This window comes from Egretta garzetta, unplaced genomic scaffold (genome assembly GCF_000687185.1).
Source record: "Egretta garzetta isolate BGI_Z169 unplaced genomic scaffold, ASM68718v1 scaffold200, whole genome shotgun sequence".
In the NCBI taxonomy this organism is placed as follows: Eukaryota; Metazoa; Chordata; class Aves; order Pelecaniformes; family Ardeidae; genus Egretta; species Egretta garzetta.
Genome location: NW_009258379.1, coordinates 202,463 through 224,343, shown reverse-complemented (window position 1 = coordinate 224,343; position 21,881 = coordinate 202,463). Strand labels below are relative to the sequence as shown.

Sequence of the window (21,881 nt, the reverse complement as noted above, 5' to 3'; positions counted from 1 at the left end):
ACCACGTTTACTTCCAGTTATTCCTCATAGCCAGGGAAGTAGTTAAGTCACAAATGAAATTTAGAGCCCGCTGCACGTCCATGGTGACAGCGCTATGGCAAACAGCGTGAAAGATAACCCTGGCTGCTCCAGCAAATGCCCGCCCAAGGCACAGAAATCTTGCCTTTCAAAGAAGCTGCTGCACGTGGTTATTTATCGCTGTATTTTACAAATATTTATACAAGATTTAGTAAATTCAATAAGGTGCAAAATTGCCCCTTTTAAGGTCCGCTGAAGGCAGTGAATGACAGTTTCCCTTAATAGAAAACATAAATCAGCTCTGAGCACCGCATAATGTAGGAGGCTCAGCATGTGCACTTTGAATTCATTTTCTACATCAACAGGAAGATATGCCCGTGGAACATCGCCCGTTCAGAAGGCCACATGTTCTCGATACCTATTCTGGTCATTTCAACAGAACTTGCGAGACACCAGTACAGCCACAATCTTGCTGCAGAATATTATCAAGTCAACCTTGAAAAGGGAAGTCAGAAAATCCTGGCATTGCTTAAGCCAGAAGAGGCAGCTTTGACTGAAGCGCTTCAGTAATATGAAAGACACCAAAAAAAACCCCGGTTCTTAATACTCATGAACACCAGAAAAAAAAGTCTAGGGCTGGCTCTGACTACACTGAATTTTCACATTGCAGCATCTCTCCAGCAAGGATTGTGCTGGGGGTGGGGGGGGGAGTAGGGGTGTAAAAAAAAAAAAAAAACCCACCAGAAAAAAAATGACCCTCTACAAAAGTGCTGGCTGGGTTGCTTGGAAACTAAGTAAGAAGACGACCCAATAAATAGTACATTTACAATACAAAGGAAATAGCATAAAGTCATTTATTTCATCACAAAGAAAGCTACCCAAATCTTTCCAGGCACTCACTGTCACTGAGAAGAGGAAGCCACTTTCCTCCCTTTTGTTTAAAAAAAAAAAAAAACCACAAACTGCAATGCTATTTGGTACATAAAGCATATATGAAGGTAATTTTCAGAACAGCCACTATAATAAGAGTGGACGAAAAGTATTTTGTGTTTTGCAGCAGTCGTGTGTGTGGTGCAGTTGACTTCAGTAAGACTAACGTAAGCAGACAGAGAGTGTACCTCTATTTTAAGAAGATCTAAATAACGGAAGCTTAAACGAGAACAGGCAATCACATCTCTGCTGCTAGGCATAAGCTGACCACTACAAATGGCAGGCAGAATTCTGTGGGAGGGTTTTGCCTTCCTCTCAAGCATAACTGTAAAAGGCTACTGCCAAAGGCACAGCATCAGGAGAGGTCTTGGTTGGGTACGATGACTTCTACTGTTGATGCTGTGCAGAAAAACAAAACATACCTTTCCTTGACCTGCAAAAGGATAGATTCATTCAGACATGCAGAAAATTCTGATCAGAAAGAAGCATATGCTCCTTTCTGAAATGTTATGCAAGACCTTCAGACAAAACAGAAGCAATTATACGAGGTTTCAGCACATTGCCAAAGCACACCACGCTGAACAGAAAGCAAACAGCGACCTGCCGGCGCACACATACAGCACAAATGAGAGCGCTAGAAAAATCAGAACTAAACCAACCCCTCATCTTCATAAAGGTACTTGACAGTTCCCCAGAGGACAACAAACACCATTGGCACACCTGGGAAGAGAGGAGACAAGGTTGACACTGACATTAAGAGACAGGGAAAAGCAGAGAGAAGGACAAACCCCCCACATAATGATGAGCAACATAATTAACTGGTGGCAGGGTTGCAGCTCCTACCCAGCGCAGATGGCTGTCAATGGTGGGAGGAGGAATCTAACCTGCAAGTAACTAATAAAAATAATTCATTTTTGCCTGCCCATCTACCTCCTAACAGGCATGAAAAACGAACAGCAGGAGCCCATCACCCCCATACTCGGCATATACCAGCTTTTCCATGGAAAGTTTCACAGAGGGGCCAAGGGAATGAAATTTCTGGAAGCTCTGCTAGCCTCTGTATTCATGTGAGAGAGGAGCGTAGTGTCCTCCAACCCGAACCTTTGCATCCCCGTTCCTGCCTGTGAGTCAGCTACGCTGTGGTCAGGCAGCACCAAGCTCAGGCTGTCCATGCATGTCGGGGCTGGAGCACGCTCAGCCCCTTGCACCCCCGATGGCAAAGGGGACCGTGGGCACACGACACTTAGCAAGTGTGCTCAGGCCTCCCCCCCCAAGACGTCCCAAGTTCGAGCTGTGGTGCTGGCATGGACTTGCGTGGCTGCAGCAAGGACAGCAGATGCATCTGGTCTTGAGAAGAGGCTTGGTCCTACGCTTACCTGACAGTGCATGTTGGTCAGTTTATCTGGGGTGTAAAGGGAAGAGAGAAAAGCCAAATAAGCTGTCAGTCATTACTTGCTTTGCAATGTCAAAGGTTCTCAAATTAATTACTTTCATGTATGAAATGCCTAGGTCTCAAAAAAGAATTTTAAAGTGTGCCTACCAACTAATACTCAGCATAGAGAATGCCAAAAAGCCCACAAGGAAGGGGAGCAGGTTAAGACTCAATGTGCAAGATGAGGAATTTCTGCCTCAGGATGGATCAAGATGGTCTAATTTCTCTGTGTACCTCCTTGGACGGTGTCCAATGCTGTACATACATTGTACAGGAAGGGCAACGTTTAATGTGCTTTGTTATTGCATTCTTAAGAACCAATATGGTAAGGGACCATAAGAACAGCAGTGTGCAGCAGTAAGCACTGCACAGGGCAAATACATGGTTCCTGATAGCAGAAGCCACGGGGAAATTGGTGATTTCTTGCAGTCTGAAAATCTGCAAGCAGTATCCATAGTGCGTATTATCAGTAAAAACCTTCCCTCTTGTCGTACTGTATTCTTTCTCTACTATCAGAACAGCTAAATACTACGGACATGAAAGACCAATTATTCTCCTTAATCGGTTCAAAAAGAGATAATAAAGTGTGGCAAGAAAAAAATATCAATAATTAGAATAATAGCAAAGATAATGAATTGAATTGAGTTTATTGGGGCAAGTAGTTGAACATGTTCCATGTATGCACCTGATACTGAGAGTACACAATATTTTGGGAGCAAAGTTACTGAGAACTCCGTGCTGCTTTGATAGTGACATAAGAGATTAAGAACAGGCTCATTGCAAATCACTTCCAAACACAAATGAGCCTTTGATTCATAGAAACTAATTATAGTTTGAATTATTCCTTTCTTGACTTTGCTAAGAATTAAGAGATCTTAATATGAAACTCATGGGATAAGACACAACCGCTGAGAGCACAAAGGCTGTACGTCAGTGGAGGGAACTGATGTGGCAAGTGATAACGATAATGATTTGTGGGTATCTCCATCTTCTGGATACATCAGAAATCTCTCCATATTTAATCGCATTACTTCATGTTTGAATTGAGAATCTGTTGTTAATTTTCTATTTCAAAAGAGCCTAGCTAGATAGAGGCTGGTATTACTGAAGTGCATCAGCATCCTGCTATGAAAATATTATACAAATTAATAGGCAGCATGTACAAGATGACTTGTTCAACATCCTCTGCCCATTCCCACTTGTGATGCAGGCCCCTGGTGCCTCGGTGTTGCAACACCATCAGTCAGGTTATTTTCCATGCTAGCAATACACATTTTAATCTCAGATACCCAGACTTAACAGTGCAATACATACATGTAAGCTTTGAACATCGGTGCAAATTCTATGTGGATACCATCTGACATCTACCAAATTCACAAAGTCTTGCCTAAGAAAGGAATGGCTCTGAAAACTGTCTGGGACACACTCTCAGCAGATGGGAATGCATCCAGTTTTCCAAAGCCCTAGTCAAGTTCTAAAGAGAAAATTACACCAAGCTCATTCCCTAACCCACCTCAAGTCTGTAACAGTTGTTAACAACAGCCAAAGAGCAAGTCTGCAGCATCTCTGCAATAACTGTAGCTTGCAAGGATCACTGAGGCTCTCCATAGATTAATTTACAATCTTGATACGTAATTAACCTGCATTAACTGGCACAAATGAAAATATTATTCTGGTTACTTCACTCAGTCAAGAGAAACTTGGCTGGCTTGAGCCAGCAGTGGAAGCAAACTGTATACAGCTCCTTGAATGAGCTCTACAGATGACCATCATGCATTAACAGAATCAGCGCTATATTCCAGCCTGTGCTCCCAGCATACAGCTCTTCTAGTGCATCTGAGTTTCAGTCCTATACCTCTTTCTCTTGCTGCTGCTATTCAAAGAATATCAGATATCTGAGAAAAAACTGCACCCATTTATAGGATGCACTTAGTGGAGACGTAGGCTGAACTTCTGGTTTTGCTTTTTTGTCATACAGAAAGCTCTAAGATTGATCTTCTCTCCGATTAACCGACCACAGAAAGGTCTCTGGAAATGAGAATGCGAATTTCAGAACCTGAATTCTGGAAGTGGTAACATCTACTTTCGTCTGTATGGCATCATTGCTGAAGATGCCAGAAACTGCAACGGTCTGCTCATAACAGCCTCTGCCATGTTGATTCTTGCATGTTGATAACTGACCAAAAATCTTTGAACACTACACAGAATCACAGAATGTTTAGGTGGGAAGGGACCCCTAGAGCCCACCCAGCCCAACTCCCCTGCAGGAGCAGGGACACCGCTAACCACATCAGGTTGCTCACAGCCCTGTCCAACCTGGCCTGCAATGTTCCCAGGGATGGGGCCTCCACTACTTCTCTGGGCAAATCTGTCAAGTGTTACTACATAATAAGCATGCCAACAGCTCAGCTAATGATGTTCAACTTCAAATGACAGGGCACAGGGCATCTGAACTATAAGCTGCAATAATAATATATATATATGATAGATGATGAGAAAGTATTGGCACTGCCAAATCAACATCTTCACACTCCACCACATAAATAAGCAGCATAACCTGCTTCTTTTCACTCCAGCTTACATATTCTACACCTGGCCAGATGTCTGCATAGTAAGGAGGACAAAAAAAAAAGTTGGAAAACCAGGCACGATCCAGAATGGTAACAGGATGGGGCTGGTAAGAGAAGAAAGCTCTGAGAAATTTTGCACAGGAACCACCATCTGGTTGATATTTTCACAATGCCCCACTGTCCCTAATGAGCAGAGAGGAGAGCAATTCCTGGAGCTGCTAATGGAAGCTACCATGTCCTGGTAACAGTGTGTAGACATCAGTCTCTTTATTTAATGGGTCTGAGATATTTTGGTAACAGAACAGAGGAGCTCAGGCTTGTTCTGGAGGCCACTTAGCAGCAGTTACCATGAAAGGTGACACCAGGTGGTGCTATTCCATACCGCCTTCTTTCCCTTCTCTTGCTGTGCAAGCAAGTTCTGGTTCTTACAGGCACACAATGTTTCTGGCTTTAGTGTTGTACATGGAGGCATATTTCAAGGGGAGAAAGAAGTGTAAGGAGTAAGAGAGGTTCCCCTCATCCTCACGTGCTGATTGGAGATTCTTCCTGAAATAAATTTCTCTCTGTATGACCAGAGCACTGCCATCCTGCAGAGACCCTTAAATAAGGATATATTCCAAATACAGCATTTTAGGACCAAGGAGTTTGTGTGTAAGCTCATATTTCCAATGTAAGTGAATCCATCCAACCAGCCATCACTGGTTTCCACGTGGTGAGAAGTTCAACCTCCAAGACAATCAGGCACACAACCTAGAAGGGCACTGCTGTTGTCAGAAGAACTTCCAATCCTCCTCTTTCTTGCAGAAACCATCCAGGACATGCAAATGCAAGTATGTGATAAATAAAAGAAGTGATAAATAAATATGACTAGCTGTAGAAAGAGTAAGAGCACTGAAGATGTGAAAAGAAAAGATGAAATGTTTTTTCTTTCTAAGAAAGGAAAAGCATGAAAGAGTTTAATCCAGAAGACAAAAAGTGAAGAGAATTAAGAGAAACTCCTGACAGATGAATTTCCTACCAAGATCAGCCTGGACACAAACCCCATTTTCACATCCTTGTCTGAAACACAGTTTTCATTTGAAAGCAGACAAGAAGTGGTTAGAGCAATGAACACATCCTGTTGCTACACCGAGCTCCTACTGGGCTTCAGAAGGTTTCTGACTGCCTCTGTTTCAGTCCCATCTTCCTTGCAATCAGCATGGAGATTTTGACACCCTAGCCAAGCTTCATGCCTTTAATAGCTTCATTCCCTCACAGTATTCTTCCTTAGAGCAAGTTGGGATTGTTAAGGCTTGGAAGGAAGGGGATTAGTTATTTTTTATGGTGGTGTCCCTGCTGCAAGTGCAGCTGGGTGTAAAATTGCCATAGAAGCTCAGAGAATGTTTAGCTTTTTATTAACATTTTCTTCTTAGCCTTTAGTGCTGAAAATTGTCGCCTGTCATTCTTCCCGCCTGGATGTCAGGCATAGTCACTGTGGGATGTTGCTGTTGTTTCCCCATTCCTCCCTCCTCCTTGCTTTTGAATGCGAACAGGTCCTTTTCCCACTAAAAGCTGCTGGAAAGATGCATACAGCAGCATTACGGTATCAACTGCTCTCCTCCAGGGACCGCTTTGTACAGCACTGCCACAGCTGCTTCAAGCCAATGTCAAGCTCAAGGACTCTTCCCTTGGGCTCCGCGTTGGTGTCCTGGACACCCTGATTAAGAGCAGCCTGCACAGCCTGAGAAACAAACCACCCAAAAAAGTAATCATCATGATCTCCGTAGTTACGTTGTTTTCTTCCCCTCCTCCTTCCGCAAATGTTTTTTTCCTCTCCCGAAGGTGAGATCCGTGGGCAAGGATTTCTCTTATGCCAGAGGAGGAAGCACCAGGTGCCAGCAATGTGTAGCAACAGATTTTTTTTTTTTCTTCTGCAAGTGATAATGACTATCTGAATCAACATCCTGTTTAGCTGCTCTTGTGCTGACCTCCAGACTGAAGGGAACGCCTCATCTCTGCCATTAGCCTATTAAGAATTTTGTTTGTCGATGCTGTTAAGTGTTTCTGCTTTTATTTTTCCCCCCATCAGCTCTGAAAATGGCATAAACCATTGCTTTTGCAGTGAGATATGCGGAATGTAGGGTTGAGACAAACGTATGAAAGCCGGCTTTTACAGAGAAAAAGATGACCTAAGCAAGGCATTTTCCACATTAAATGAAGTAGGAAAAAATGAACACTGCCATCTCAAAGCCTAGCATGGCGTGAAACCCCGGCAAGGAGGTGGCCATTACAGGAATACAGGTACCTTGCAAGTAGTCAGGAAGGTTTATAGAATCCTATCAATATACATGATGTTGATATAAATGACTCCCGGTTTGTAAAACTACATTCGTTTCCCTAGGCCTATCAAGATTTTACAACTTTTCTAGCTTTTGCAAAGTGCAAGAACATGAGATTAACAGATTTTTCCCCTTATAAAACACTTCAACAGCAAAGAATAGTTACTCACCTGAACTGATACTAGATGGACTACCATCTAATGGCATTAAGAATTGCAATTATGATATAGCAAAAATATATTTGGGAAATATTTTTTTTTCCTTTACACTCCTCACTGTCTGCAAACTGCTCCTAGGAAAACACAGACGACACGTGGTATTTTTTACATGTTTCTCTTTGAAGAACAGGGCTACCCTTTCCGTGTTTTGAATGGAGATGAAATGATCACATTAGACATAAAATGAGAGGAGAATTTTTTTTTTTAATTTACCCAATTATGTGGGCTTTTTCCTCTGTTATAACAAATTATAGCACTACTTAATACAGCAGTTTAAAAGCTTAGAGAGAAATAGGTATTGGGACATTTCTACTTCTTTGAAAGCTGGCCCTGACATTACAGTTTTGCTTGGGATTACCCAAGAAAATAATTTGCTATCGTTTCTTGTTTGCTCGAGACCTGTTGTTCCTTGGAAGAAGTACAACAGGGGGAACATCATGACCAAGAGCATGTGCAAACACTCAGGTGGACAAAAACCGGCAGGAGAACACACAGTTTTATTCATACGTGTGCATTTGAGAGAAGTTCAAGGACAAACATATGTGATCACATGGGGGATTGCAGAAGCTACTCAGACAGCAAAAACAATACCATATGGTCCGTGCGTGATCACAAAGTTCAGTTGTAATTAGAAGAAATAACAACATGAAATGACTAACACCCACTACGTTTGTGAACAATACAGATACGAAATTTTAAAACATAAATATTCATCAAAAGATGAGTAATGAATAAGTTAAAAAATTATGTAAGAAGACATTTCATTAACAGAACAAAGGTCAGGATATCAAGTCAGCTCTGACGATCAGAGATTTATTTTTTGATCCAGCTTTATTTTTACAGTTGATAAACTATTTCACAGAGCAGAACTCAGCTCAAACAGGAACCCACTGGCTCTCTGAAGCCTCAGCATTGTGCTGAGGTTATCATGCTGCTCAAAAAAAAATAATAATTCTGAGTATTGGATACAGCAGAAAGGCACCTGGGGAGGGACCCAAGTACCCAAAGAATGGAGTCACCAGTGGAGAAGCAAGAAAGAGTGGAAAAAAATTTTCATCTCTTTCCACTTGTTAGACATGAAACTGTTACCTGGTGTAACTAATCTGGGAGCACTAAGATAGCAGATGATTCTGCCTTTGAGGATGGAAATCATTGGCAAGGTTTGCCCACGCAGCCATGGTTGGAATAGCAAGAAACTGTAGAGATGAGGATTGAATGGCACAGGCAGAGCTTTTCTAGGAAGCTTGGATGAAACCCATATATCCAGTGCCAAGTTCTGGCACTGCCACTCATTTCCACAAACTCATCCAGAAATTCAATATACAGAAGGAAAACTGCCATTGTAAGAGAAGAATGAAAACAAAACAGCGTCTTCTGTTTCTGCCTTCTGCTTCTGCAAGAGACAAACTCTAACTAGAAGTGATTCAGATCAAACCCATCCTATCCCTTATTTATAAAACAACAAAATACCCTCAGAATTTGGCTAGATATAATTTTGCTATAATTTCTTTTCCATTTCCTCTCACGACCTCAGTCAGTGCTTCATGATAGGTCCCCCATCCTTTTTTTTTTTTTTTTTAATTGAGGGTATGGCTATTCATAAAATATTATTAAAACATACATAAGTTCATATGTTACACAAGATGCCGTTGCTTTTGCTGCATGTCCTAAATAAAGCAATAATGGAAGATTTAGAACTTTTAACTAAAACTCTCCATCAGGAAACTGCTATTACTTGCATTTATTTATTCCTATCAATGTGCCAGAAAGCCTTTCCTCCTCATAGATCACTGTTCAGTAGATTTGGGCAATTCACAGCAAGCCATTTATATGCATTTTACCAGTGAACTAATTTGCTAGGATATTCACAGTTGGCAAATCCATAGAGAGAGAAGGAGAGGCAAAACAATTTAAACGTTCAAACTAGGATCTGTGAAAGCACTTGCGGTATTTACTTGAATTTACTTTCAGCTTTCCAAAAGTCACCCAGTTTCTACCAAAAGGGGAGGGGAGAGAACAGGGAGGGAGAGAACACAATAAAAGCACACCAGAGATCATTCCAAGGATCAGATTAATCCTGAACAGTAATATTCAGTGAATAACAGAATTCAGTGAATAACAGAATTCAGTGAATAAACAGAAATTTTCAGTGGGAAAAAAAAAATCAAAGTGAAGGAATCAAAGCTTTAGCATTTCTACAGAAGGAAACTTCAGCTCAGCCAACCGACTTCAAGGCATGACAGTCTTTAATCTCAAGCACCCACATTCCCATGGCACGTGCACCCTGAACACTCTTTTGCCCAACAATCATTACTTGACCTGCTCTGCCCACACAACCAACCTGACAACTGCCTCCCCTCCCCCCCCCCCCCTCTCGCCCCCCCCCCCCCCAGCTCATGGTGCCACCATTATCCTTGACCAGATACAAGGTATGGTTGCTCTTTTGCACCACAAGTAGTTAACGCATCTTTGAACATAAGGGGAAACTTCCAGCAGATGGAGCAGGGCAGTCCAGGAAGGTCCACACTCACCTGGAGTCACCCACACATCTTTTGTACTGGGAAGCCGATGTCTTGCAGGAAGCGGACCGTGTGCCTGCCACTGGTCTAGGGAGTTCCTGCGGTGCCACACAGCCCCTCTGTTATGAACCCACAGCATCCAGGAGCTGTGCTAGCCCAGCACCCTCCAAGCTCAAACAAAATAAGGGATCAGGAACAAAAAGGGAATGGAGAGTGCAGGACTTGAACGGGGCAGCACTACGATGGACACATGATGTTTTTTTCTTACTATACCATCTGCCAGTGCATGCAGCCACAGGTGAACATATGGAAAGATCAACTTACCCCATCCAATGCAGAGATAAAGGCGAAAAATTCTCTGCTCAGAGAAGACTGAAAGTACCAGCAGCGTGTACAGGTACATGCCTTCCACCAGCAACCAGTAGTAGTTTGCAGCCACACAATACTGCATCATCACAAAGACCAGGCGGCAGCTGAGCGACTCCTGGGGCAGAAGAAAGCACAGCCCAAATGAATGCAACTGGGACTGAGAAAAAAAAAAAAGGATACTAACCCAAAAGATTGGGTCTCTCCCCTACTCTTACTTGCTCCTCAGTACAATGCTCTCTAAATCAATCACAGTTGAGTACTGAAGGGGGAGAAGCCAGGAATAGGTGCTATACACAGCATTTTGAATACTGAAGGGACAGAAGCCAGGAATAGGTGCTATACACAGCAGACAGACGATTTTGACAACACTCCTCCTTTAAAAAAAAATATATATTTAAAATGACATGTTCTGCATTTTCCATCAATAAGCAATGGGGTATAATTTGAAAAGCACAACACAAAGATGAAAAGAAGAGCAAGTGAAAGGTACTGTATCAACTGCAGGCAGCGAATCTTTTCATTTCCCCAGATATTCTATTCTGCAGCTGAGAATTTCTCTATTAAAGAGCCAATAGCGGATGCCAGAGTCTTGACTATTTTCCAAAGCAAAAGATTTTTGATAGAACAGCAATATTGCCCGGCGCATCACATTTAAATGCAAAAATCTCTCTTAGCTGGTAAATTACAGAGAGGTGGTCAGCAGGGCTTTAGATAAGTATGAAACCTGACTACCTAATTAATAGATCCATCAGCTCTGATGAAACCGCTATTGGATAAACCATGTGTGAAAGCATAAAGCCTAGGTTTTTCTGGAAGGAGGGAATGACTGACAATCCAATGCGAACATTTCCAAACTATTTAAGATACGTATTAAAATGTTATTTTCTGCCAATTGATACATTGCAGATGAGAACAAATCAAAACATCGTACGAGATGCACTAGGTGGTATTAGCGCTTAAGCCTTAGGCAGAGCGTCAGAAAAGGATGGGTGCTAAGTATGCACCAGAGACATACCCTCTGCGACCCCAACCCTGTATTGCAGCAAATGCTGTACCCACGTTCTAGAATCACAAGTGCTATATAAACCATGAAAATAACTTCCTTTGAAGATTCAAGTACATTTTGTATTCCAAATGTGAAGGGGGAAATGCACGCTTTCATCATATTCACAAAAGAGTTGTATATCCTCTCCCTTCGATTAGAAGTATTTAATTAGCCTGTTCCTCCAAAGCTTTTCTAAATGCTTTCAAATTTGCATTTTAATCAGATGCTTCCTTTTTTTCCGTCATTAACAGATTATAAAGATCTCCAAGAACGACCAACTAATTTCGTCATTATACAAGACGGACAGTCCTATCACAAAAGGTGCTGGCTTAGGGAAACGAATGCCCTCTTGTCACTGCTAGAAGAAATGAACCTGCAGCATGAGAAGAAGATGGGGGCATTTGCAAATATATAAAAAAATCCACCTCTTCATGTTTCCTCTGCCTAGTAGGGGCCAACTTCCCACAGGCAGGGAAACATGCCACGGCATCAACTACTTGCCCGTACCAAGCCCGAGGTGGCACAACTACAACCGCATACATTGTGCTACAAGTTTCAGAGAAACTCCATGGCATCCTGTACAACCCTCGTTGCACAAAATGAAATTATCTACTGTCATGCAGGCACACCACAGTGATGACTCCGATATCCTGAGAACCACCACAGTGTCTGCCCCTACCTGGAAGGAGATAAGTCCTTCCCACTGCTGCTCTTGCGTGGCTGTGCTGTACATCCACTTCACCACTGAGTCTTTAATGAAGATGGATATAGCCCGGAGGATAAACGAAGTGAAGAGGTTCAGGTGAATATAATTCCTTGTGCAATGGAGATGTCTGTAAAAAGGAAGAACCAGTCATGATCCACTACTTAGGTAAAAGCTGCAACATTACACGTAGGACTGAGGGAGGGAGAAATGAACCCTGTTGGAAATCAGGAGGTACCAGAGGAAACCCCGTAACTCGGGAATGGCTGCAGGCACGTCAAACTGTCTTTGGGAAGAAATCACTATCAAGGAAAAGTCATTCAAAACTTCAGCCCTAAGTGTGAATGTTTGGGGGAAGGAAGGAGATCAGTGCGTAAGGAAAAAAAAGTCTTAAAAGTTTAAAAAGTGTAAAAATAAAGTAATTTTCAGAAGATGTATCAGAAAGGACTAAAAAAGTCAAGTTTCACATAATGCTGAACCTAATCTCTTTGAATTAACCCCAATGTCACTGCACAGGTTTACCTTAGCAGGGTTCTGGAACTGGTGCATGGTTACAGCTTCTGGCTGTGCTCAAACCCACAACGAAAAAACATCCACCTGTAAATTACCGCTTTGACAACAAAAGAAAAATCTCTATTCGGATTGCCTCCTGGGGGAATTGTAAATACTTTCTGTAGAACTAAAAGGAACAGAATTTTCACCTCTGCATTCAGAATTGAAAACAAAAGAACAAAGAAAAAAATCCGCTTGAATTTCAGCAGTCAGCTGCAAAGACAGCAAAATTGCTACTTGTCAAGAAAGATCATGTTAAGGGATAGCAAAAGAAACCGCAGTCATGTAAATGGCATCCAACTGCAGAGTTCTGCCATTTTTTTTTACCAACCTTATCCACAAGCACTTTTCTTCCATCCCTGCAAGGGCTTCAAAGGAAATGACACTGGGCATGATTCTTTTTTTGATGCTAAAAGATACAGGTAACGTATGATAAACAGCAGTTGTTCCAGAATGAATTTCAGTGAACTTACGCTTCAAATGTCTATTTTTACTGCTTACACATTTGGGTAGAAAAATAGACTTGGTCTGAAAAGTTATGAATTTTGCGCTGAAGAGGAAGGAGAAATTTATTTTCATAGATCAAAGATTTTTTTGCATCACTTTTAAGTCACTGATAGTTTTGAAATTTACCTATGATCAATATTTATTTTCCTTTAACTCAACATTTATTTGTTGCTACCCTCCAGAATGGCTACACATTTAAACCTGCTTGAAAAAATTATGTAAATTAGCCAATTGAAGAAAATAGGTTGCACGTAGTTACTGAGTATTTCTGCTACAGGCAATGCAAGTTATTCAAATTGTTTCATCTCACGAAGTTATTGGCCTAATTCAGCTTCCACCACTGCAATGACAGACTTTTCTTCTATTTTTTTCCAGAGGATGCAAAATTGGACGCTAGAGATACATTGCTTCCTCTGCTGTATCATTATTAAAAACAAATATAAAGGTTATTCTGTAGTCTAAGACCTTAAAAAGGCTTTCCTATTATGCAAGTGGGGAACATCAGCATTTTGGTGCCCCTGAATTAGATTTCGATCCCCGTTTGTTGAGGTTGCACAGCTACTGGGAAGAGGCCACAAGCAGAGGTTCCAGTCAGAATTCAGTAACTGCAATCCACGTAGGGGTAGATCTCCTGTTTCACGAGATCCAGGATGAAGTTGTCTCCAGAGAGACAATTTAGACAGGAAAGCACAAAATGGACCGATGGTGTGGTTTTAACAAGGCTCTCAGCCCCTTTAACATCTCTGAAACCTCATCTTCAAAATCGGAAGCACACACTTGTGTACTCTTCTCCAGTTCCTGCTTCACAATTAAAGGAAAGAACGCTAAAGCATTTCCCCACAAAAGTCAGGGCATCAAAATTCCCTCTCTCCTACTGGTCCTCGGTGACAAACTTGCTCTTTGTTCCTTGCCAAAACCCATGCGCATCCTTCCTTCCTTCCTTCCAAAAGTATATGGTTGCGCTCTGTGACCTTTACGTTTGGGCTGCTGAGATTACTCAAAAGTGCCATTGATGAGTGAAACAAGGAGAAAGTGTATCCTGGGATACACTTGGAGACTTCAAGACCATCTGGTGTTTTGTCAGAGAAGTCCCAAAATTGCACCGGTACCACACATACAAATCGTAATTACCACGTGGCGTTCACAGAGGGTGAGCAAGCTTCTGCATTTCTGTAGTCACTTTAAGTTGTCTTTGAGATTGCTATAGCCTATGGTTCTCCACTGCAAGGAGGAGGGATAATACAAAGCTAGGAGGTGTGGTACAATATTAGAAGGCTTGCATCATTTAATTTTGGAAATTAAAATGCATGACTGATCTTTTCAAATATGCAAGGGGTATAAACACTTAGCGGGGAGGAAGGGAGAGGGACGGCCTTACGTACAGAGAGTGCTGGCACCAGAGCAAATGGTCATTAACTGGCAATGATAATTCCTTATTCAGGGAAGATAGCTTCTTAAGCATCAGAGCATGGAAGGCTCCTGACCCAATTTCAAATAAGAGTATCAGGAGATGAAAAGCTACAGTTTTAGGAGGCAGCCTCATCAGTGTGTAAGAGGGCTGATGGGACCTGGCTATATACAGCAGCAGGGAGCAGGAGGACTTCATGGCAGGGGGACGTCCTTCCCACAGCAGAGCAGGATCACATCTTTGTTTTCGAAATATCAGCCTCCTCTGCTCAGCATCCCCAAACTGGAGGGAAGCCTGGCTGGAATCAAGACACCTCTTATATTTACAGAGGAAAAACAGAGATCTCTCTGTTGGAGTCCAAAGTTGCTTGGTGTGGGTTTCTGTTTGTTGGGTCTTTTTGTTTGTTTTTAACCAACCTACACAGCATATTGTTGGCATGTGCAACCAACAGCCTCTTAATTCTGAAGCACTCCATGCAAATTTTTGGTGCATACTTGGATGAACCCAATATGCCAATCTGAGTAGGGGACAGCAATTTCACAGAAACTTTTCAAGTTTCCAAATTAGGTTCTCTTCCATATTGCAAAAGAAGTAAGAATTTCTGAAAGTTCTCCAAAACGAGAAATTTTGTCAAAAATCCATTTCTACACTGAAATACACCCTACATATGAGGGCTGGGAAAGAGGCCAGACTGAGCTCTATGCTCTGTGTAATTCCAGGCAAGGCAAGAGGAAAACTTCCGTCCTAAATGTCCTCTCACACCCCAGACTAGTGCCTCATCCGCAGGGCTACACCATGAGGGAGTCTCTATCTTTTTCCATCTCTTCCAGTGGAAATTTAATTGAAATAAAAAAAAATACCATAACAAAATACTTGAACTGATAAAAAGCATCTGTTCCACAGATTCATACAGGGAACGCTGCAAAAAATTAGGAGTTTTACTTGCATTTTGAGAATAAATGGTTGTAGGAAGGAACACAAAAGTGACATAAAATAGAGAAATAATGAGGTGATGGAAGGAGGGGGACAAAAAAAAATAATCAAGTGTTTCTGTCAAAGTCTGATACTTTCATACAGAAAACCATAACACCTTTTCTCCACTCTCCAGAGCTTCACCAATTACCTGAATCCAAGAAGAATGGCAGTTGCTATTACCAGGGCAGAGAAGGAAAGAGCGTATCCAATGGTGTATATGATGGACAAATTCAGGAGCTGTTCTTCTGGTGCATCCTGAGAGCATACAAAGAAGACAAGACAAAAAAGGGGATGGGGGAGAGACAGAGCTCATGGGCTTCAGTTCTTTTCTCCCAGCTACTTTCTAACTTTTCTTAATGATAACGAGAAGTCATTCTCCTTCTTTTAAGTTTAAACGCATGTATCAAATCAGTCTTCCACTTTCCATATGCTCTAAAGAAATAAAAATTTAATCTTAATTCCCCAGCTGCTCCCAGGTATTCACTCAAACAGTTGGGGTTTGCAGCCAGGCTAGGAAATAGATAATGTGACATTATTTCATAATAAAGTTGGAGAGGCATGAATTACCACGCAAGCAAGTATTAAACAGATGGCAGGAAGCACAGACACAACTCAGCCCTGCAGTAAAAATGGCAAAGCTGATGTTTTCAGACTCAAACACTTAAAGCAAGTCTCCTTACTGCTGTCATGAGGGGGTCCTTTGGCGATGTCTATACTTAGAAATAAACCAAGCCAGGTCCCATTCATTGACTCTGAGGTAAAGCACGCCTTGCATTCGTGCAACTGAACTCTTTTCTGCCCCCAAATAGTCTCTCATGCCTCAAGTACGCAACCTCTGGGTAAGGAACCGTAGCCCAACACCATCTCATGACCCAGGTGTTACAGCGCTGCCTGGGAGGGAGCGACCGGACGCGGGCCAGAACAGCAGGGATGCTTGCATCCCCCTGACATTCCTGGGCTGCGGCTCCCTGCAGATTCACTGTTGAAGACATGACCACTGAGACCCTTGGCTCGAAAGTGCTGGACAAAATCTTTAGGGACAAGTATTTGAAAAGCTACAGGCAAGCCTGAATCACACCCGAGCTTATTGCTCAGCCTCGAAGGCACATTCGTATTCTCTGTTCTGGTTCATTTCTAAGCACGTATCTCTGTCTCCATAGACTCAGGCATTTTACTTCCCTTCTTCAAGCTGCTAATTCTTCAATTGACTCCCAAGACCTGTGCTGTACAAAGGAATTCATTCATTGGACTTCAGAAATAAGTACAGCTATTCCGATGTACTTTGCCCAGCCAGGTGGATTTATGGTGAACATACAGGCTGTTCCTCAGGCATGTGCTAGGTTAATGTTTTAAAAGGAATGATAGGAGAACTACCTTACGAAGAGAAAGGAAAAAAACCTCTTCAGTATCAAAGTTCAGGCAAACTATTGAGACCTGACAATTTAAACCATCTATGCAGATCAAACCCACATCATGCACTTAAATGATGTTATAAGGATTCACTCACAAACCTTTTGGATTTTGTTTTGGAAATAGTTGTAACATACTGCGCAGCAAACTTATCAAAACAACCTCTTGTTCTCATGTACAAGATGCACAAAATAAAATAGGGCTTTAGGGGGGTCTATATACGTAAGCTGGAAAACCAAACACATCTGCCTGCACTTCAGGGAGGGCCACTATGGACGTAGGGTTTCAGAATCCAGTTCAGTTCATGGAACCTTGGAGGCCAAATGTGCCAAATGACCAAGTGTTACCATGAGTTCTCTCTCTCCTTCGCATGTCCCAACACAGCTCTGGAAGAAACCATAATGGCAAGCAAGGAAAAGTCAAATGACCAGGCTTACACTTTGGGTTAAGATAACGCACCCTGCTGGGATACCCCAGAAGATGGAAGGGACAAGGAATAAGGCTACAAATTAAAGGAAAAAGTTAGGTTTCATGTATTTGGAGAATTAGAAGCGAACTCTTTTTCCCCATCTCCTCCTGATGTGCAGCCATTTATTCCTTCTGAAGAACGAGGCACTGAGCAATGGGAACTCCAGAGGACACAGCTCCCGCAGCACTGGGGAATTTCACACCACTGAACCGTTTTGGCTCGGCACATGCTAATTCCCAGTGCCCTGGGACAGAGAGAGTGCACTCAATTTAAGTGAGGCAAAGCATCGCCCCTGGAGGCTCACAGCAGTAACGGTATCCCGTGTCATGGGAACGCACATGGGGCGCTAGCTGACGCCAACGGCTGACAAAAACCTCCTGGAAATCTCTACGTTCTCCTTCATTTGGTGCCAGGTGTCTCAGCTCCCTACAGAGTATAAAGCACGAGGGCAAGAAAATAACACTGACAAGCCTAATTCCATCGCCCACAGCAAATTAAGGCAAAAAAGACAAAAAAAACCCCAAACAAACAAAAAGCAGGGACCACCCCCTGCCCAAAGGTGAAAAGCAAATATCCTTCACTTCATCTTAATTGCCTTAATAGCTGCTAACAAGACAGAGAGAACAAACAGTTGCTTTATTGTAAGGACATGCCAATGGAGGAAAAGGCAAAGGAATAACATCGGGTTGCTCTGCTGGTTTGGGTGGGCTGGAGTTGAGCCCCTTGCACTGCACCGCAGCCGGGATGACCTGGTTCACTTCTCTTGGCTCTCTTGCGTATGTTTAAACCGGCTCTCATCTGCCCTCTGCGTTCCCTTTGTTGAAGGGGAGAAGCCTGAAGTCCCTTACCATTAGGCTCACTGGTGTGAGCACCCAGGATGAGTCGGTAAAGATTACTGTGACAGGGCTAGACCGCGTAGGCATCGAGGACTATATTTTTCCCTCTCTTCTGTTTTGTCCTAAACAACAAGAGCAGCAAGAGACAGAAACTCTTACCTGGTCAGAGGCCTCACACTCAGACAGGTTCCTCCAGGGCAGGGTCGAATTCTCATTCAGCAGCCATGTCCCCTCCAGGGTGCAAAACCGGTAGACCTGCCCGTGCAGCACTGCCAGAAGCAAAACGAGCCCTGGGGTTAATGGGAAGGGAGGCTGCTCGTGAGGCAAGGCACGCAGCGCGGTCTGATGCCCAGTGCAACCCTTCTTCCCCACCCACCCCTCTCCTGGCTGGAGGGGGGAAGCCAAAGCGTTGCTGGGGGAGTGCTTGGCTGCTCCTTGCCTGCGGCAGACACCGCTACTGCTCATCCCGAGGGCCAGGGAGAGGCGTGGGAGGACACGGCTGCAAAGGCATCAGGCGGCACGTACTCCAGGACGAGGGCTAACCATTCAGCAGCAACAGTCTGAAATAGTTGCTGCCATCTTTGTGTGGATTTTACGCACGCATAATTTCCAGCTCACCGAAATACTAGATTTTAAGGCACACAAATTTTGGAAATCTGAAGCCTCAGCTACAAAATTCACAGGGCAAAGAAGGCTCACAAGGAGTAAATGTGCTTTTTCTTTTCCGACGTCATGCAGACACAGAGAAACCTCAGCACAGGTATGCCAACACAAGCTCCCCAAAATGTAAATGCTTATACAAATATCTGTGCTACAAAACAGAGCTGTAAATCTTCACCTAAACTACCCGTGTACTTCTTTTTTATTCATTCTGTCTACATGTTTGAATAACAAAACCAACAATAAATAAAATGCCTTTCCAAAGCAGTCAGCAGCTTGATCTTCTAAAAGCAGGTACAATGAAATAGCTCATCAGAAAATCACATCAGACTGAAGCACCAAAATAGAAGTGCAGAGGGGAAGGAGCACTCAACCATAGTGTATCAATAGAAACCCTTTCCCTGGTGCCTGGAGCACTGGGGAAGTCTAACAACTTTCACAGCTGTACAGAAGAAACCTGGAGGTGCCCCCGTCCAGAGCATAGGTAGGGTAATGATGGCGGCTGCTTTGCTTTGGGGGTTGGGCTGGACGACCTCTAGGGGTCCCTTCCAACCCAAAACCTTCTATGATTCTCTGAAATGAAGTTTCTTATTAATCACATTTCTCACCCAGTAAACTGACCTATTCATGTTATGAAGCTACCCCTCAAAAAGCCATGCTGGGTTAATCCCTCAACTGGGGTGAGCCTCTACCAAGGCAACGTTCAGAAACAGACACCTAGAAGGTTCTGAGGCATGAGAAGCCGAGTGAGGAGGATTCAGTTCTACACCAGGATCAAAATACCTCTCAATTACAGCTTTTGCTCAAACCCAGCCTTGCCTGCTGCAGCCTCACCCTGTTGTCAGCTCCCTCATTACCGCAAACTAGAACTCATTAGAACTTGGTATTCCTGTTCAATAGGAAAATACTAAAACTTATTTGAAATTGCAATAACCCAGTAGGCTATTGGCACATTAGTTGACAACTGGTAATTTGTTTGATAATAGTCAGTGGTAGACAGGTAATAAGTACTGAGTGAAGAAGAATGCTTTAAAAAAAAGAATAATAAAGACATTCCTATTCTAATAAGCTATTTCTAATGAGTATGCTAAATGCTAACTGATAATGGTTTCGGTAGGCATAGCCTATTTGCTTTTGTAATTGGTATACTGAATATACCAATAATAATTTTTATATCATCTTTATATTTATATTATGCGTGGTAGAGGTTTTGGTTTTCCCTTACTATTAAGGATAGCTGTTTGCATGTTTACACAAAACCAGGAGAGATTAGGTCAGCACATGTAACACATCCAGTCGTATCTATTAAGTGCTATGAGCATTTTGTCACCTGCTCTCATTATCTACCCCCAGTGCCAACCGCTTCTTACAGTCAGGATGTCACTGCAATGTTAAGGATCTCACGCCTGATGGAAAACAGCAAGTAGGAAAGCATAATTCCTGCCCCCCCTCAGATTAATGGACAGCAAATTGAGTAAGCCATTCAAAACATAGACTCATAGAATCGTCTAGGTTGGAAAAGACCTTTAAGATCATCAGCTCCAACCGTTAACCTACCCCTGCCATCCCACCACTAAACCCTGTCCCTAAGCACCTCATCTACCCTTCTTTTAAATCCCTCCAGGGATGGGGACTCGACCACCTCCCTGGGCAGCCCCTTCCAGAGCCTGACAATCCTTTCAGTGAAGAAATTTTTCCTCATGTCTAACCTACATCTGTGCAAAAGCAGTGCTAGGAATCAGTAAATGTTATACACTAGAAACCAGGTGAAATCCAGGGGGTTAAAGTCCAGAGGGTGACAGGACTTAGAAATTCAGTTTGACTGCCAGCCCAGAAGTATTACAAGCCAAAATTATTATGAGCAACAACCTCAAACTACCACACAGTCTTGCTAGAAATTCTGCTATATTCCTGAAAAAAAACCAAAAAAACCCCCCAAAAAACCCAAACTTGCTAAAGGAGAATTGATTTTAAAAAAAAAAAACCCACACCAAAACCAAACCACAAAATCCTCCTCCTCCCCCCCCCATTATTTCACACTGTCTGAAACTCTGTGAATTCCTTTCCCCCAGTATTTCTTACTGTCAAGGTCTAACTGAAATGAAAGCTCAGCCTCAGTATATTTATTTTCTCTCCAAATCATCATGACACATTTTAATTTTCTTTTTATTGATAACACTTTTGAAATAAGGAGGAAAATCTGCTGTATGCTGAAGCCTGGCACACATTAGAGAATGGAAGCATTACAGTAAAGGAAACCTGAAGTTTGCCATCAGACAGAAAGATAAGGTGGACGCCAAGCTGACCATGAGCCAGCAGGGTGCCCTTGTTGCCAAGAAGGCCAATGGCATCCTGGGGTGCATTAAGAGGAACGTGGCCAGCAGGGCGACTGTGTACGAGAGAGAGCAAGCATCCACATCTGGTTTCTAGAATCATTTATTAGCCAAACTGCTCAGGAGGTAGAAAAGGTTAAGAAAAAGAGAACTTAGACTTCAGGGCAGTGTTGAGATTCTGGTTGATTCGTGAGTGTGCCTCCATGTGAGAGGTGAGAGGCTGCACAAACAGCGACATGAAGAGCATGCAGGGCTGATGTACTGCAGGCACCCACTTACTCTCAGGAATGTGAAAGCAAATCTCACTGTTGTGGAAACCAATTATTTTCAGTTATGTGTTGACCACCACAGAACCCACCCAACATCAGAGTTTACTGCAGGGGCTGTGAAGGGCTCGGTGATGGATATACACCACACACAAGACCTTCATCCCCTGGAGCTGGGCACAGACAGCACCAGCACCGCACAGGACCTGCGAGGCAAACCCAGTCCAGAGGTGCTGACATCTTTGCATGCTGCGTGATTGGGTGCAGAAGCCCCCCCAAAAAGGGGGCCCAGGGCCACAGTCCCACAAGCCCTGGCCTTCATGCAGTGCAGCCACTGCAGGGC

The 21,881-nt window shown here is 43.0% G+C and overlaps 1 protein-coding gene across 1 annotated transcript in view; it reads right to left on the bottom strand.

Moving 5' to 3' along the window:
* The window catches only part of GLP1R (glucagon like peptide 1 receptor), a 57,235-nt gene that overhangs the window by 14,509 nt on the left and 20,845 nt on the right, over nt 1-21,881 (bottom strand). The window contains exons 3-7 of the mRNA XM_009640552.2: nt 18,439-18,548; nt 15,713-15,819; nt 12,099-12,252; nt 10,330-10,489; nt 1,608-1,668 (exon numbers count right to left, since the gene is read on the bottom strand). Of these exons, the coding sequence (XP_009638847.1) occupies nt 1,608-1,668; nt 10,330-10,489; nt 12,099-12,252; nt 15,713-15,819; nt 18,439-18,548 (592 nt within the window). The remainder of the gene's footprint in view (nt 1-1,607; nt 1,669-10,329; nt 10,490-12,098; nt 12,253-15,712; nt 15,820-18,438; nt 18,549-21,881) is intronic.